Source organism: Accipiter gentilis, chromosome 16 (assembly GCF_929443795.1).
Source record: "Accipiter gentilis chromosome 16, bAccGen1.1, whole genome shotgun sequence".
Taxonomy (NCBI): domain Eukaryota; kingdom Metazoa; phylum Chordata; class Aves; order Accipitriformes; family Accipitridae; genus Astur; species Astur gentilis.
Window position 1 is genome coordinate 216,201 of NC_064895.1, and position 14,864 is coordinate 231,064.

At 46.8% G+C, this 14,864-nt stretch overlaps 1 protein-coding gene across 22 annotated transcripts in view; it reads left to right on the plus strand.

Moving 5' to 3' along the window:
* Positions 1–14,864, plus strand: part of R3HDM2 (R3H domain containing 2) — a 60,248-nt gene that overhangs the window by 29,002 nt on the left and 16,382 nt on the right. For 12 of the 22 annotated variants that reach the window (XM_049819616.1, XM_049819611.1, XM_049819612.1 and 9 more), the window contains 9 exons: positions 4,395–4,593; positions 5,759–5,800; positions 7,442–7,528; positions 9,153–9,279; positions 10,414–10,492; positions 11,260–11,319; positions 11,999–12,139; positions 12,530–12,638; positions 13,825–13,920. In XM_049819616.1, the coding sequence (XP_049675573.1) occupies positions 4,426–4,593; positions 5,759–5,800; positions 7,442–7,528; positions 9,153–9,279; positions 10,414–10,492; positions 11,260–11,319; positions 11,999–12,139; positions 12,530–12,638; positions 13,825–13,920 (909 nt within the window). In that variant the 5' untranslated portion in view covers positions 4,395–4,425. Of the gene's footprint in view, positions 1–4,188; positions 4,208–4,394; positions 4,594–5,162; positions 5,336–5,758; positions 5,801–7,441; positions 7,529–9,152; positions 9,280–10,413; positions 10,493–11,259; positions 11,320–11,998; positions 12,140–12,529; positions 12,639–13,824; positions 13,921–14,864 lie in introns of those variants that run through there. The other 10 variants (XM_049819610.1, XM_049819608.1, XM_049819620.1 and 7 more) reach the window with 5 other exon arrangements.

Here is a 14,864-nt window from a genome sequence, read left to right on the forward strand (position 1 = left end):
GCCTTCTGGAGTGAGTCTTGGAAAGCTAAAAAATAATTCATTAATAACCAAGGGAGGAGCAAGATTCTTGTCTTTGAAGCAAATTGTGAAGCCTGCTCAAGAAGGCTGTAAGCATGCAAACTTGCTCCTCTGGTCATGGGTTGGACAAGGGACTGAGAAAGCCCACTCACACTTGTTTCCTTTCCCCCTGAAAACTGAGAGGTAGCTTAGCTCTCTTGCATTGTGGGACAAGCTACCTCAGATACCTCTATCCTATTGCAACACAGTAGCATGCATGTAGGCAGCTACAGCCAAGCAGCCATATGTCTTCTTTGCACCCTCATTTAGCTCACAGGAGTGTGTCTGTACTCTGAGAAACAGGGCCAGGAAGAGAGTGTATTTAGCAGTAGGCTTCCTGCTTTTCCCAGATTTGCTGCTGGATCCATCCTAACTGTAAATGGAGAAGTTTCTTGCTTTTATTCCCTGCCTAACCAGGACCAGCTGCGGCCTGCATTGTCACAGCTTGGCAGCTGCAAATTGCATGTAGCAAAAGGCAGGAGAGGTGGAATTCAATGTTCCCCTTCAGGATGACAAGGAGGACGTAAATCTGTCCTGGCTACCCCTTCACCTGGCCCTTGGCCAGCACACACAAAGTGTTCACACTGTCACTGCCCTTGACTGGCCTGTTTACTTTGCCAGCCTCCAGACCCAAACTAAAAAATCTGTGGCAGCTCACCCACCTTCTGTTGCTCCATTTTTCTCTCTTCTGACACAGATTTTGTGGCTTCCCTAATGTTGCATCTATGAAATCTTTTCATTTCCCTGGCAAGGCACAGCTCAGTCCCACCCACCCCACCAAGTCCTCTGAACTTCCACTTTCTCTGCAAGCTGCTGTCTGTCACAGCAGATCATGTCTGCCACCCCCTTGCTGCATCCTACGTCTGTCCTGGGGGAGCAGGGCTGATTCATTCATACAGAAAGGAAACCTCCTCTCAAAAGCATTGCTATTGAGAAGCACTAACAGTGCACATACCTTCTTTGAATTTTGTGTGCAGGGAAATATCCTGGAGGACCACTGTCAGGGATGGAAGCTTTATCAGGAGGGGGCAGCCAACAAAGGTCAATGCAGTGGCTCCGAGTTGTCTTTTGTGGAAAAGGAGAGGGAAAACTGATGATAATCCCCTTATTCTGATGCCAAAGTTACATTGCAGTATGATGAGGAAAGATCCTATTACCCTTCTCGAATTTGACTGAGGTGCTTAGCTTGAGGGTAAAAACTTGTTATAGGGTAGCTGTTGCGAAGAGAATGCGCTGTACAAAACCTGCTCCCTTATTTTAGCGAAGAAATTCCCCCTTTAGGTAAGCATCGCATGTGCAGTTCAGGTACTTCCTTATGCCTCCCCAGATCTGCTACAGGTCCTCCTGGCTTGTTTACCAGCCAGGCCCCTGGCTTGCACATGAGGCTGGAGCAGTTGCCTACAGCATGGGGAGGCAGAGTTTACTAGCTTCACCCCCTGCACAATCCAGACTCCCACTAAGGAGGCTGGCATGCAAATCAAGCAAGTACTCTCTTTTTCTCTTTCTGACCTAGTTCCTGTCGAAGGCATCGCAGCAGAGCATGACTCCCTCATGTGGGGACTCACCACCCCACGCAGTATGCTTGCTATAAACCTGAGAGCTTGATTGCAGTTCCTATTGGCAGGTGCTGGATACTCAGCCTGCTGGGATGAAGAATGGACCCTTGCAGCTGAAGGATAGATGCCTCAGGGATTCCCGAGGGAAGCTGCTTCCTGCAGGGGGGCTCCAGGAGGTGCCTGTCAATGGGATCATCTGTGGTGCTGCACGCTGTCCCATAGGACTGTGCCAGGAAGGGGTGGGGATCAGCCAACTGATCCATGCAGTGTAAAGATCTGCACTGATCAGCATTCAGAATAGCAGATTGAGGTGCTCTCACCCTCTCCTCCACCTGGTTTTTGAGACCACATACATGCTTGGAAATCGTTAGCAGCCAGAAGGGAGACGTGTTTGCTCAACAGCAGACTGCTCTCTGATTCTTTTTCTGTAACACGCTATCGATGGCAGCTGTTTTCTGCTGGGAGCCACCAGTTTGGTTGTGGGACAGGCTGCTTGGTACAGTGTGATGATGCTGGGCTGAAGGAGCCTGGCTCAGCACTGCAGCGGGCATGGCATGTTTGTTCAGTGTTGCCCCTTAGGTGAGAAGAGAGCCTTCTGGCCCCTGGTGTCCTCATCTTAACACTTCCAGGTGTGCTACCTGCTTCCCAGGTGTGGGAAGTTGCTTACGGAATTAACAGTGGCTTTCTTGTAACCTTCCTGCTCTAGAATGAATGCATGTGAACAGTGGCTGAGATCTTCCAGCAGTTCTCTCTAGTGAGAAATACTGTGTTTTCACACAGTGCTGGGATGTATCTGCTTGCCTGTATCAAACCATAGCATCCACAGTCACTCTGCTATGGACACATGTGTGTGCCTTGAAACATACTGGTTCCTATGCATAAACCATACAGTACAGCCCTGTCAGCTTAATCCTTGCCAGCTTTTTTTTGCTTTCCCTGCATCCTTTTTCTGTGGATTTTCTGGGGTCAGTGGTGGTATTTGTTACACAACCTTAAGGTGCCGCTTACTCAGCAAGGCCTTGTCTTAAGTAACTTTTTCCTTTCCTGGTTCTGCTATCTGTGACTCTGAACTGACAGCAGCGAGTCTTACTGCTGGGGGAAAGCTCATCGTAAGTCTAGAACAGGTGATGATAGGTGTGAAGGAAAGCTAAGGCGACTGCAGCTTCCTCCTTTTATCAGTAAGCATCCTGTTCCATCCTCTCGCGTGGATCCAGTGCAGTGCTGGCATCTCCGAGGCACAGTTGCTACGTGGTGCTGTGGTTTGTCTGGCTGCAGCCCTGCCACGGGGGGCTGCCTGTAACACACAGCATCTTCCATTCACAACAGGGCATACGCCCTGGATGTCTTAACAATTTTGTTACAAACCCCTGTAAGAATCCATGAGCTAGAAGCAGTTGATTGCGCACTCTCACTTTCTGTATCGGGAACTGATTCCAGTAGCTGCAATAAGAGTCAAATGCATGTTTTATCTTCAGTAGCCCCACAAATTAAAGGCGAATGAGGTTAAATTAGCTAATGGAATATTAGCAGTTCCCATGCAGAGCCAAGAGTTGATAAATGTCTGAGATCTGACTCTTCCTCAGACATGTTCTGCCAAAGTAATTAATAAAACAAGTTGTTAAATATCAGCTGTGTTTTCCAGTGCCCAGACCTTTTGCCCGAGCCTCTCTCAAATTTGGGCTTCCCCTTTTCTTTTTGGAAACTTGTCTCAATGGGCCTACCTTTTATACTGCCTTTATCCAGCCTCCTCGTTCTATCATCAGGACAAACATTGGGTTCTGCGCAGGCAGTGTCTCTGCAAACGCGTTTCTCGGTACCAGAATCCCTCTGCAGTCCTGTGTAAGCTGGTTTAGCCCTCGCTCAAGCTCAAAGAGGCCTGCTTTGAGTTAGCTGAGAGGGCTGACATTTAACTTCTAGGCAATCGGTTTGGAATTAACAATTTGATGAATGGATATGTGACATGTTCATTGCTCTTGTTTAAGACTGTCAGCAGACTGAGGCACATGTTGCTGCCCTGTCTAGATTCTGCTCTAATTCAGAGGTGATTTCAGGGGTTCTGTGGGCTGCCTGTGTTCTTGCTAATTAAAAGAAAGCAATTAAATGCAACTTTGTCAGGAAGCATTATTTTTTTATCTTAATCTGTAATTTGACTGGTATCGTTTGACTCCCACTTTTCCTGAAGTATCTAACCATAGGCAGCTAGAGAGAAGATACCAGGGATTACCTTATTTCACGGGAAGAACCAGAGCAATGTCTTGGGTGTGAGGCTCTTTTCTCACTGAAGATTTGACTGATTGCAAGAAGGACTGGGCTGGGATTTGGGGAAAATATGCACATTTTTTGTTGTTGTTTGTTCTGGGGCAGAGCACACCTCCTCTGGTTGGTTGAGTTTATTTCACCTACTGAATTCCTTGCCTCTGGATGTTTGCTAGCATTAGGACTACCCTCAGTCTCTCCCTTGCATCAAAGCAGTTAGAGGGCAGAGTGCCTGCACTGGGGACCTCTGTATATCGCAGAGGCTTTGTTCAGCCCTGCTAGTGTCTCCAGAGTCCTGGTGAGAATCATGGAGCTCCTGCAAGGTCCCCTCGAGCCAGGTGCTGCAAGGGGCTGCATCCAAGGGGATGAGTCGGTGGACTGTCATTGGAGTGCTTGGTTTGGGGTCTTTGTACACAAGATGAGTTACAAGGAAGTTACAACCTATATGGGCAAGAGTTTGTGTTCCAGATAGAAACTCTCTCCACCCTGACTCCCTTCTACCCATTCTGTCACCTCTTCTGGCAGGTGCTCATTGCTACGTTGTAGGGCTCTGAAGATGTCAAACAGCAACACAGCACAGGAGTCTCTGGAAATAATGAAGGAGTCTGAAAAAAAGGTGGTTGAGGAATCTGTGAACAAAACCAAATATGTATCCAGGTCACCAAGCAAGGAGGAGGTGGAGAAGGATGGGGGGGAGGAGGTCAGCGTGCGCCAGGAATCTCAGGTAAGCGAGCAGACAAGTGGGTAGTCCCTTCTGCCAGATTGCGGAGCTGGGCCTTCTCCTTCTACTTGGCAAACACAAGCTATTTGCTATCCCTTCTGAGAGGGGCCTAAGCCTGTAGCGCCTCCCAAGGGGATACCATGCCGTACAGACTATGTTGTTCACAGGCTGCTCTCTTTCTCTTTAGCTGAATCTGTTCTGCTCAGGGTGGTATAATTTAAATATTCTTTGAGCCTGGGAGAAAATGAGACTGGTGTACTCCTGGGGGCACTTGTGCTCAGTCCCCAGGTTCTAGTCCCATGGCTGTTACTTCCCTTTTGTTCCTTTCTTTGACCTAAAGATCAGTTAATGACTTAATGTGAAGTGAAGGCATCCCAGGGAAAGCATGGTTTCAAGAATGGTGCTTGACCATTGCTTTGCTGCTGTTAAAAATGCCCAAATAGGAAGCAAATGTTTTGGGATTTCATTTCAGCAAGGACAAAAAAAAAAAAATCCACGCAAGCATCATCTGGAGGGTGCTGGGACTCATCCCTGCTGCTCTGCTCTCCTGTCACATGTGCTTTTGGCTTAGTGTTGAGCTTGAAGAAATGCCCACCCTCAACAACCTGCTGAATGCTTCTGCGTTTAAAGCTGCTGGCTGGCACCAGATTTGCTCCACCACTGTGTGGGCAGACACCAGTGTTGCTCAGAAAGAGCCTGACTTTGGTCACTTTATAATGTGGAATGGGGAAAGATTTCTTAGAAGGTAGGGATAACAGATGACTCAGTGTCTCTTAAATCAGCAGCAGTGTGTCTCTCTCGTGATCCACTGTATTAGAACCCCCTTGTGTCCCAGGAATGGTAGAAGACTTCTAGTTTTCTCACTTAGAAGTGTGTCATGCACCTCTACCTGTATACCCTGTGATCTCACAGTTGTTCTGGTTCTGTCAGAAACAGAGGAACTAGGTCTAATCCATGTGAAGTTTTTTAAGCAGTTTTTGCCCACCTGGGGCCTGACAGGGCAGCCCTCCAGGTCTTCCTATTTGCACATGCTTCCATTACTGTCAGGTAGAGATTTTCTTCAGAGTCATTTTACACACCCAGTGTTGTGCTGCCTTGCATAGCAAATACCATTTACAGTGTACACATTCAGATTAAGCTTCTTGCCTTCTCTTTCCTTTCTCCACAGAGGCGAACTTCGAGTCATGGACATGCCAGAAAAAGAGCCAAGGTATGACCTCTTCTGATGTCCCGTTCTTCTTCTGGCCATTCTGAGCTGAGTCGTGATCCCAACCATAGGATGGTACTATCAAGTCTTTCCTGTCTCCAGAAGCAACATGGAGCACATGATGGTTCAGGACAGTAACTTTCTATGCACTGGAGCATGAGTGCTCTTTTTTAACACACACTTATCCATGAAGGAACTGTTTGCTGTTATTAACTGCCACACTTGTCCTCTCCCCAGAGCCCATAATGCCAGAAATGAAATTCAGAGGTGTCACTGGAGGGACGGGGCAGTGCACTAGCCTGTTACACCCTCCAGTTAAAAGCCAGAGTTAAGTATAACTGCCTGGTTTCACATAAGACCCTTTTTCTTCAGGGAATACCACGTTTGCTCCTGTAACGATGGCACATGCATGTTAGTGAATCCAAAAATTTTGCTAGTAATAAGCACCAGGACGCCACTGCTCTAGAACATTGCTTGTAGGCAAAATCTTGGGGTAAAAATGCAGGCATTGTGTGATTTATTTAATTTTATTTTATTTTTTCCCCCTACTGAAGTGCCTTATCAAAAGTGGCCAAGAATTTTCCAGGCTTGGCAGTTACAGAAACATAACATAATTCAGGGGTCCATCTAGTCCACCTAGAATTCATTTAGTCCAGCCTCCTACTCAAAACAGGGTCAGCTATGATGTCTGACTAGGTTGCTCAGGGCTTGATTTTAAAACTGTGATTGAGATGGCAAAGGTGTGTCGTGTCCGTCCCCCCCCCCCGCTTTTTTTTTGTGTCTTTCACAAAAGTTCAAACCCAAATGAAGACACATTCTGCCCTGAGGCATGGAAGAGAGGGGAGATCAGTTAAATTTGTAACAGGGGTTCTGTCTGGGTTTTTTTCTGATGAAAGTAATGTATGAAACAAATGTGCAGCTTATGGTTCTGTTTGGTCTTAAAAGCCAGGACTGTGCAGTACCCAAACAGGCTGTCATTCCCAATCCTGCCCTGCCTATACCTAGGGCACTTCAGGCCTTTCTCCATATTGTTGATCCTGCCTGGGATCTCATGTGACTGGTTGATATATTTTTTCCTATTGGTCGCCCAAGTAAGTCAACTTGCCAAGAGTCCTGAAAGTGCAGGTTTTATTTTAAGCGTTTTTCTCTAAGCACTGCAACATTACCCAAAATGACGAAAGTCATCAGCTCAGGCAAGATGTAAATGGGATGACAGCCTTTTAATTAAGAACAGTAACAATCTTCACATCTTAAAAACCAATAGACTAGTTGGTTTCAGCTATATCCTTTGTTAATGGTTTTAATTCTTGCCAGGTGAGGAGAGGAGGGGCCGGATTTGCTCTTGCTGAAGAGGTCAAAGAGCGCATGAATTAAGGCAGCGAACTTTCTCACCTAAAATTTGGTTTGTTCAAATCCTAATCAAAGGCTGAAGGAAGAAAATAACTGATTTGTTCTAGGACTCCAAGCCTTTGTATATTCCTGTTTGCTGCAAGAAGCTGGTTTTTTAGCAGGTTTTTTAAACTCCTTTTTAGCAGTTTAATTAACAATAACTGCATGAGTGGCTTGGTAATGCAGCAGCATGAACTTAAGTATGTGTGTTTTGGCTGAGGTGTCTTAACTATACTCTTTCTTTTCCTTCTCCAGTCTAATTCAAAGCTTAAACTGGTCAGGAGTTTGGCTGTATGTGAAGAATCGTCTAGCCCCTTTGTAGATGGGCTGCTGGAGTCCCAGGTAGGCCTAGAATGAGTCAAGCTGTGGAGTGTGGAAGCCCAGAAAATCCACATCTTGCTAGAACTGATGTCCTGTCCTGGGCTTGTGGGTCTGAGTGCCAAGAATTTCCCACAAGAGGCTGCTTTTGAAGGAAGCTGTCATGCCTGTGAGCACTGCTTGTATGTGTACAGTCACAACCCTTCTCTTATGAGGAATCATCTGCATCAACTCCCTGGGCACCCCCAAGTACTTAAGTTGTGCAGGCTTAATGCCCCCGAAAATGGAATGGCACTTCATGTTCACAAAGCCCATGGGGTTTTGGCCATGGGAAGGAAGTTTTTATGCAAGCCCTTTTCTTGCAGCTCAGGCTGCAGTGACTGAAAGCAGCCAGCTCACAGAGAAGTGATATGCACTGCTCTGCAGAGACGATCCCCATCTGTGGTCACTATGGGCAGTGACAGAGAAGCTGAATCTTGAAGGTGGGCAGCAGTCAGCGAGGCGCTGAGAACCTGTCTGCTCTGGCGAGACCACATGGGTTGAGCTTTCTCTGCCCACACAAGCTTTAGAAGCACAGGATGGTGCAGTGTGCGGAGATCTGAGCTGGCTCACTGTAGATCAGGTTGTGGCTAGCTATAGTCCATCTTTGTCGAGCTGACGTAGTACCGCACCATGCAGAGTCACCAGCTTAGGTCTGTGGTGCTAAATCAGAGACTGCTGTGCTACTTTCCATTGACAAGGACAAACTTGGCCTATGCTAGGGCTGAGTGCTGCCCAGACTACCTCACCCTGGTGGTGAATGGGGTACTCGGCCTTTAAGCCTTCCTTGTGTTGAGATCCCCAGCTCCAGAGGCTGGTCTCCTGTCTTATGGTTGGTTCACTTAGAACTGTAGGGTCACTAGGAGGACTTTTAAAGCAACTATAAGCACACATCGTGGTGCCACATAACTGTACTAGTGTAAAGGCAGAAGGATGGGGAAGGATCAGCTGGTACAAAGGGTAGTGGTTTTATAGTCCGTTTTAACTTGAATTTGAGCAGCACATCATCTGACATTGCCTTTGACAATCTCACTGGTGTTTAACATTTCTTCCCATGGAGCAGGGGGAATCCTCAGGCCATGCTGGGCAGTTGCAACTCAAGAGAGGATGTGAAAAGAAACATCAGAAGGCCCCAGGTGGCAAAGGGACCACTCATCACACCACATATGCTTTTTGCTGTGTATTCTGTTTTCTCTTCATGCCCTTTCTCTTTCCAGGTTAGATGGTAGAGTCTTACTGAAACAGTGCAGGACCTACCTCACCTTAGGCACTCCTGAGTCCAAAATGTAGTAGCATTTTATCACCTTCAAATAGGGAAGCATGTTACTTGGATTCTGAGGTGATCCAGGCAAGGGAGGTTTTCAACAGTGACAAATGCTGTTGAGAGCCCCCTCAGAGCCTGCTGAAGGCTCCTTGTTGGGAGGAGGGTGGGGAGAGAGACTGCTTTGTCTGCTCTGAGAATGGGGCTTCTTATGAAATGTCTCAGATCTGCGACCTGAATCTCCTGCCTTTCTGTGACGCCTTTCTCAGTTGCCAACATCTCCAGCTGTGGCAGTGATTCCAGGGAGTGTGCAAGTGACTCAGACCATCCTGGTTTGTTTTGTTCCAGGACATCATTCAGTTGCACGTTAGCTGCCCCTCTGACAAGGAAGAGGAAAAGTCCACAAAAGATGGGGCTGAGAAAGAAGAAAAAGACAAGAATAAAGAAAAGGCACCAAGAAAAATGCTGTCTCGAGGTCAGGTGCTCATTTGAACAGGGCAGGTCCTTTCTTACTTGCTTTAAGGATTCTGCAGGCCAGTGGTACAGTTGTTGGAAGCAGAGCAGTTATCTCTGCTGATGACTGTACAGGAACGTATCGTTTTCATGACATCCTTTCTGAGCAAAGTGTGGAGAGGGAGGGGGGAGGGTTTCTCTAGATTATTGGCATGTGCCCCAACAGACCTGCAGGCTTCCTGCATAGTTTATAGTGATCTGTTGGCTTTTTAAATGTGCAGATGCAAACCCAATAAGATCCACTGTATAGACTTTTGCTTTCAGTTTAGATTTGATTTTATAAAACCTGCTACAGGTGGCAAGATGTGAGGTTGCAAGGGGGTGAGCCAAGTTTCTGCTGTATGATCCTGCGTGTATGATTTTGGGGCATAGAAATGGCTAAAAAGATACATATTTAATCTAGTGAGCAAATTGCACCTGAAATCCTTGTACAGACGGCAACTCTGCACTGGTGCGGATTCAGTTTCACTTACTGTTTTTTCTGCAATTACTTTTAAATTAAAAAGGGTGTGGGGAGGGGGGAAGAACAGGGCCAGTGGGGCTTTCCAGTTAAATGGCTTGCGGGATCAAAGGTGCAGAAGTTGCTTGTACAAAAGTATGGTATACTACGCTTGCAGGGGCCTCCTGTAACAGCGTGGAATATCCTGAGTGTAGTCTGAGTGGCTGGTTTTAGGGGCAAAGTTTCCTTCCATGAACTGATCTGATCTCCCTCTCTCTGGCATCCTCCTAATGGGGCCTGGTGCTCATAATGCCTTGTTTGTAGCGTACTGATCCTCCTGCTGCTCACAGGGGAAAGGGTATACAGTCCCTATTTTACAGATTGAGAAACTTGACCTAGAGGTTGCATTCAGAGCCTGTGCTAGAAACTGGACTTGAGCCCAGGTGATATGAGTCCCAACCTATGCAGTTCTGTAACAAGGTGGGCTTTTTTTCCTCTCGTCCTGTCGTGAGTAGTTGGTGCTGAGAATGAGACCGAATTTCCTCTGGCAGCAATGTGGAGACATCATCCTCATGCGTGTAGTGAGACATACACCTCTTCCCTTCAGTGTATTCTATCGCAGTGTTTTGTTAATTTGTTCTGCTGCTGTTGTTTCAGATTCCAGCCAGGAATATACAGACTCCACTGGAATAGATTTGCATGAATTTTTAGTAAATACACTGAAAAAAAACCCACGGTAGGTCCCTAGTCAGTAAAACAACATGCTGATGGAGTGAAGGGAGGGAGTACCTGGCGACCAATGCTTCTTTGATTGACTCTTAAACCCGTGGTGTTTGTGTGCATGTGTGTATATGTATGTATGTATTCATGTACATTGGGAGGAGGGGATACTGCAGCAACTACAGAAAGTACCTGGAAGTGTGTTTTACTTTTTGGAATTCAGAGATCATTCCTAGAAGCTGGGGCAGTGTAGAAACAAAAAGCACAACTGTAATTTTATGTACTGCAGTCAATCAAAACATGCAATTGTGTATTACGAAGAGAGAAAGAGGAAAAAAAAATTGTTTGAATGCAAGCAGGAAGGAATCTTGATTACTTTAAAACCCTTCTATAAATGATTGTCAAATACCAACCTCTAAAGCAACTGCTGCTGTGTCAGTAATAAGTGTAATCAAGCCAAATGCTGGCGTAGAATAACAAAGCTGGAGTCTCTACCAGTGGAGCTTCCAGCAGAGCAGAGATTCAATATTACCAAAAGCCAAGCACTGTTAGCAAAGCAACAACTTTAAACTGAAAAAAAACCTGGCAATTAATTTACTATGTATGAAAAAATGTGGAGTTTTTTAGTTCATTCCTGTGGAGGATGTGTGAGGCCTGGTTAATAGTGTTGTTTGCTCCAGGTGTTTGTGACTTTTCTCTGTTGTGGGGAGGGGGGTACCAAGCAGAGAAAGCTGTGTTTCACTGCTGCTAAAGGTGGCCTTTTCCTTTTTCTTTTCTTGACAGGGATAGAATGATGCTACTAAAGTTAGAACAGGAGATTCTGGAATTTATTAGTGATAACAAGTAAGTGATCATCAAGTTTGTGTCAAGCAAAAGAGGTTTGTAACTTACAGTTTAGGAACATGGGCACCCGGGGAAGAAGGGAGTGTCTTTTGGACATGCTGGTTAGGAGGCCTGTTCTTTTGTACATCCTCCATCTCCTTTTGTCCATACACAAGGTTTCTGAGTATCATATTGATTGGGTATCAATTGCTTTAACACCCTATCGACTGTGAAGGAGATTAGTGCCGTTGTGCTTCTTTTCCTAGCATAAACTGGGGGCAGAGAAACCAGGATTTCGCATCCCAGAACATGAGGTGGAATAGGTGTCTGCAGCAGAGCTTGCAAACTTCTTTATCTAATAGGATCAGAGAAGTCGCAGTATAAGTACTAATTCTGGCTCCTGTTCCTGCTTAGAAACAAATGTGCATTTCTGCACAAGCTGGTCTTATTTCAGGAAAGGCCTGTTCAACTTGAGCTCTTGAATCAGCCCAACTCTGTCTGACAAAGCAGTGTAAGCCCATGCTCATGCTTAGTGTAAGAGGCAGCACTTGAGTCATGACTTAACTGCATAGAATAGGTGGTATGGTCTGACCTGGGATCTGGTTAAGGCACCTCTGGCCTTGATCTCTCTTTTGTTGTCAGATTATCATTGTCTGTTTCAAGGCCTTCTCAATTCTAATGCTTTCTCCCCTCTTCTCAGCAATCAGTTTAAGAAGTTCCCTCAGATGACCTCATACCATAGGATGCTGCTGCACCGGGTAGCTGCCTACTTCGGCATGGACCATAACGTTGACCAAACCGGGAAGGCGGTCATTATCAACAAGACCAGTAACACACGAATGTAAGGGGGAGGGAGAGAGAATAACTGGGCTGGCATCCCCTTCCCTTCTTTGCATGGTGCTGCATGACCCCCAGACACAGAGTCCTGGCATGGTCCAGAGCAGGATGGATTCCACACCACATTTTTTTGCCTCCATAAGAAGGGCAGGTCGCCTCTCTAGAAGAGAAGAATCCCTCACTTCCAGTCCTAAGCGTATGTATTTGGAAGCCCTTCCTAGCTCTCTTTAGTTCTCAGAGAAGGGGCAGGAGCTCTTGTTGCCATCAGACAGAGGAGAGATTCAACACAACAAACATCTTTGCACACCCCCTTACTCCCTGCAAAGCAGTGGTTTTATGAAGACAGTTCTATGCCTATTTTTGCCCTTCTAACAAGGGCTGGTTCTTCCTGCAGCCCTGAGCAGAGGTTCTCTGAGCACATCAAAGATGAGAAGAATGCAGAGTTCCCGCAGAGGTTTATCCTAAAACGAGATGATACCAGTATGGACCGAGATGATAATCAGGTAAGGGTGGCAATGGGGTATCTGCATACTTCGTGAAAGTTAAATGCGACTTTTCTAAGATGAGAACAACTCTAAATTTCTCTTGGGTTTCCTGCAGTTACCTTCTTTAATAGAAGCTTCTACCCCACCCAAGCAGCAGCATCTAGATATATCATGAAAATTTTACAAAATACTGTGGAAATGCATGAAGAATTTGTGTGGATTCTGTGTGGGGTACTTTTCTGTACCCTGAATATCGACTGGTGGCTGGGCCAGGCTTTAAGGTGAAGCCTTTTGCTAAGGTTTCCTTGGAAATGCCCCAGAGCTGAGTGTTGCCAAGCATCTCTCCCACCCCTCCCCAGGGCTTGCAGCGAGTCAAGCTGTGAAGTCATCAGGACCTCGCAGTGCTGCTGGAAGGAAACCATCGGCAAAATGAAACACTTTGAGCTCAGCAGCATTGCCAGTCATCGGAGCTAAAAACCCTCCTGAATCTCTGGCTGCCTTCAGGCTGTCACAGGTGGCACCACACCCATAACACAGAGCTAGCCTTGTTCATCTGTGGCTGTTTTCCCAGCCTGTGTCAGAATCTTGAACATCAAAAATGGGGCAAGAGACAGGAGACCTCTTCACCAGGGATCTCATGCTCTTTGCTCTTATAGTTCCCATCTTAACATCGCCCCAGCATACCACTATCCCTTGCGTTGGGTCATGTTTCTGAACTTCAGTCGTCAGGATGGGGATCTGGTCATTGCAGTCGGTATCAGTTTCTGGTTTCCCCATGGTGGTGCTCTGCAGGTGATGCGGCTGCCCACGAAGCACAGAATCCATGACTGAGCAGGAGTTTGCTGTGTTGGCATATGCTCCAAAGAGTGGCCTTTAGCTTTTGACCCCTGGGAACAGACTGTCTTTCAGAAGCACATGGTGATAGTCCTGATCTGTCCCTTCTGAATCAGGCAGAGTTCAGGCAGAGTGGTTGTGCTTGATCCAGGAGGTGGAGTGCACTAAGACCTCCAGGATATTCATCCCTAGACTTAGGTGTCCAGAAGGTAGGTTCAAAGGCAGAGGCTGTGTCATTGCATCCAGGCATCATGCACACACTGCATAATCCACATCCACTTACACTGCTACGTAAAAATATCAGCAGCTGACTGCGCCCCCTGCTCCCATTGGCAACTGCTGACCCGCTGAGATGTGTTTGTCCCTTCAGATCAGACTCCCCTTGCAGGATGGGAGAAGGAGCAAATCTATAGAAGAGCGAGAGGAAGAGTATCAGCGGGTCAGGGAGCGGATATTTGCACGAGAGGTAAGCTTGGATGACTCACTTGCCAGGTACCTTCCTGGAACTTTGTGGCAGAAGGTGACCTTGAGTATGCTAAGAGGTCAGATCTCGTCATTGCCTTTTCTACAAATTTCCCAGTGTTCTTGGTATCTACCATTGAATTCCAGCTCCTAACAGAGATGTCCAAGACATTGAGATAAAGGAGCCACGCCTCCACTCCCCAGTCTGCTCCTTCCCTAAGCTGCCTGTTTCAGGGGGCAATAGACGTGTGGGGACTGACAGAGGAGGCAGTTTTGCTCCTTGCTGCCCAGCAAGATTATAAGCTTATGCAGTGGCATTTCTGGGATGACTAGAAAATCGATGAACCTGAAAGGAGCAGCAGCTGTCTCCCCCAGCTTCTCTCCAGTGCTGCAGTTTCGACCTCCTGACCAAGCAGTGCTGCCCTTGGAGTATCAGGCAGGGCTCTGTGCCTTTACGGGATGAATCTGGGCAGTACATTTATTGTCTTTCTTACGAAGTGTCCAGCCTGGTTATTGCTTTCTTGAGATCTCTGCTCCTTATGTGGAACTCCTCTAAGCTGGAGCTGTGTTCCTTGCTCACGTCTGGCTCAGAGAGGCTGCTGTGCTCTGCTGTGTTGCATACTATCTGCCAGCTGGAGGCAGCTCTCCATGCTGTGTCAATGTGGCAAATGATGGAATCGGGGACGATTCCAAGTGCCCGTCTGTCATGGATCATGTTCAAAGTCCAGCTCCTTGCCTGCTGCTTTTGTGCATCTTGGCGATGACACCTTTCATTTGTCCTAAATGGGAAATGCCATGTGCCTGCCCAAGGAGGATGTTAAGGCAGCCACTGTGCTGAGTCCCTAGTCGAGTCACCAGGCTTCAGCTGATGACTCTCCAGCCAGTTGTGATCATGGACTTGTCTTACGTGCACAGGCCCAAGCCATCCAGAAATGTTAGTAAGCAGCT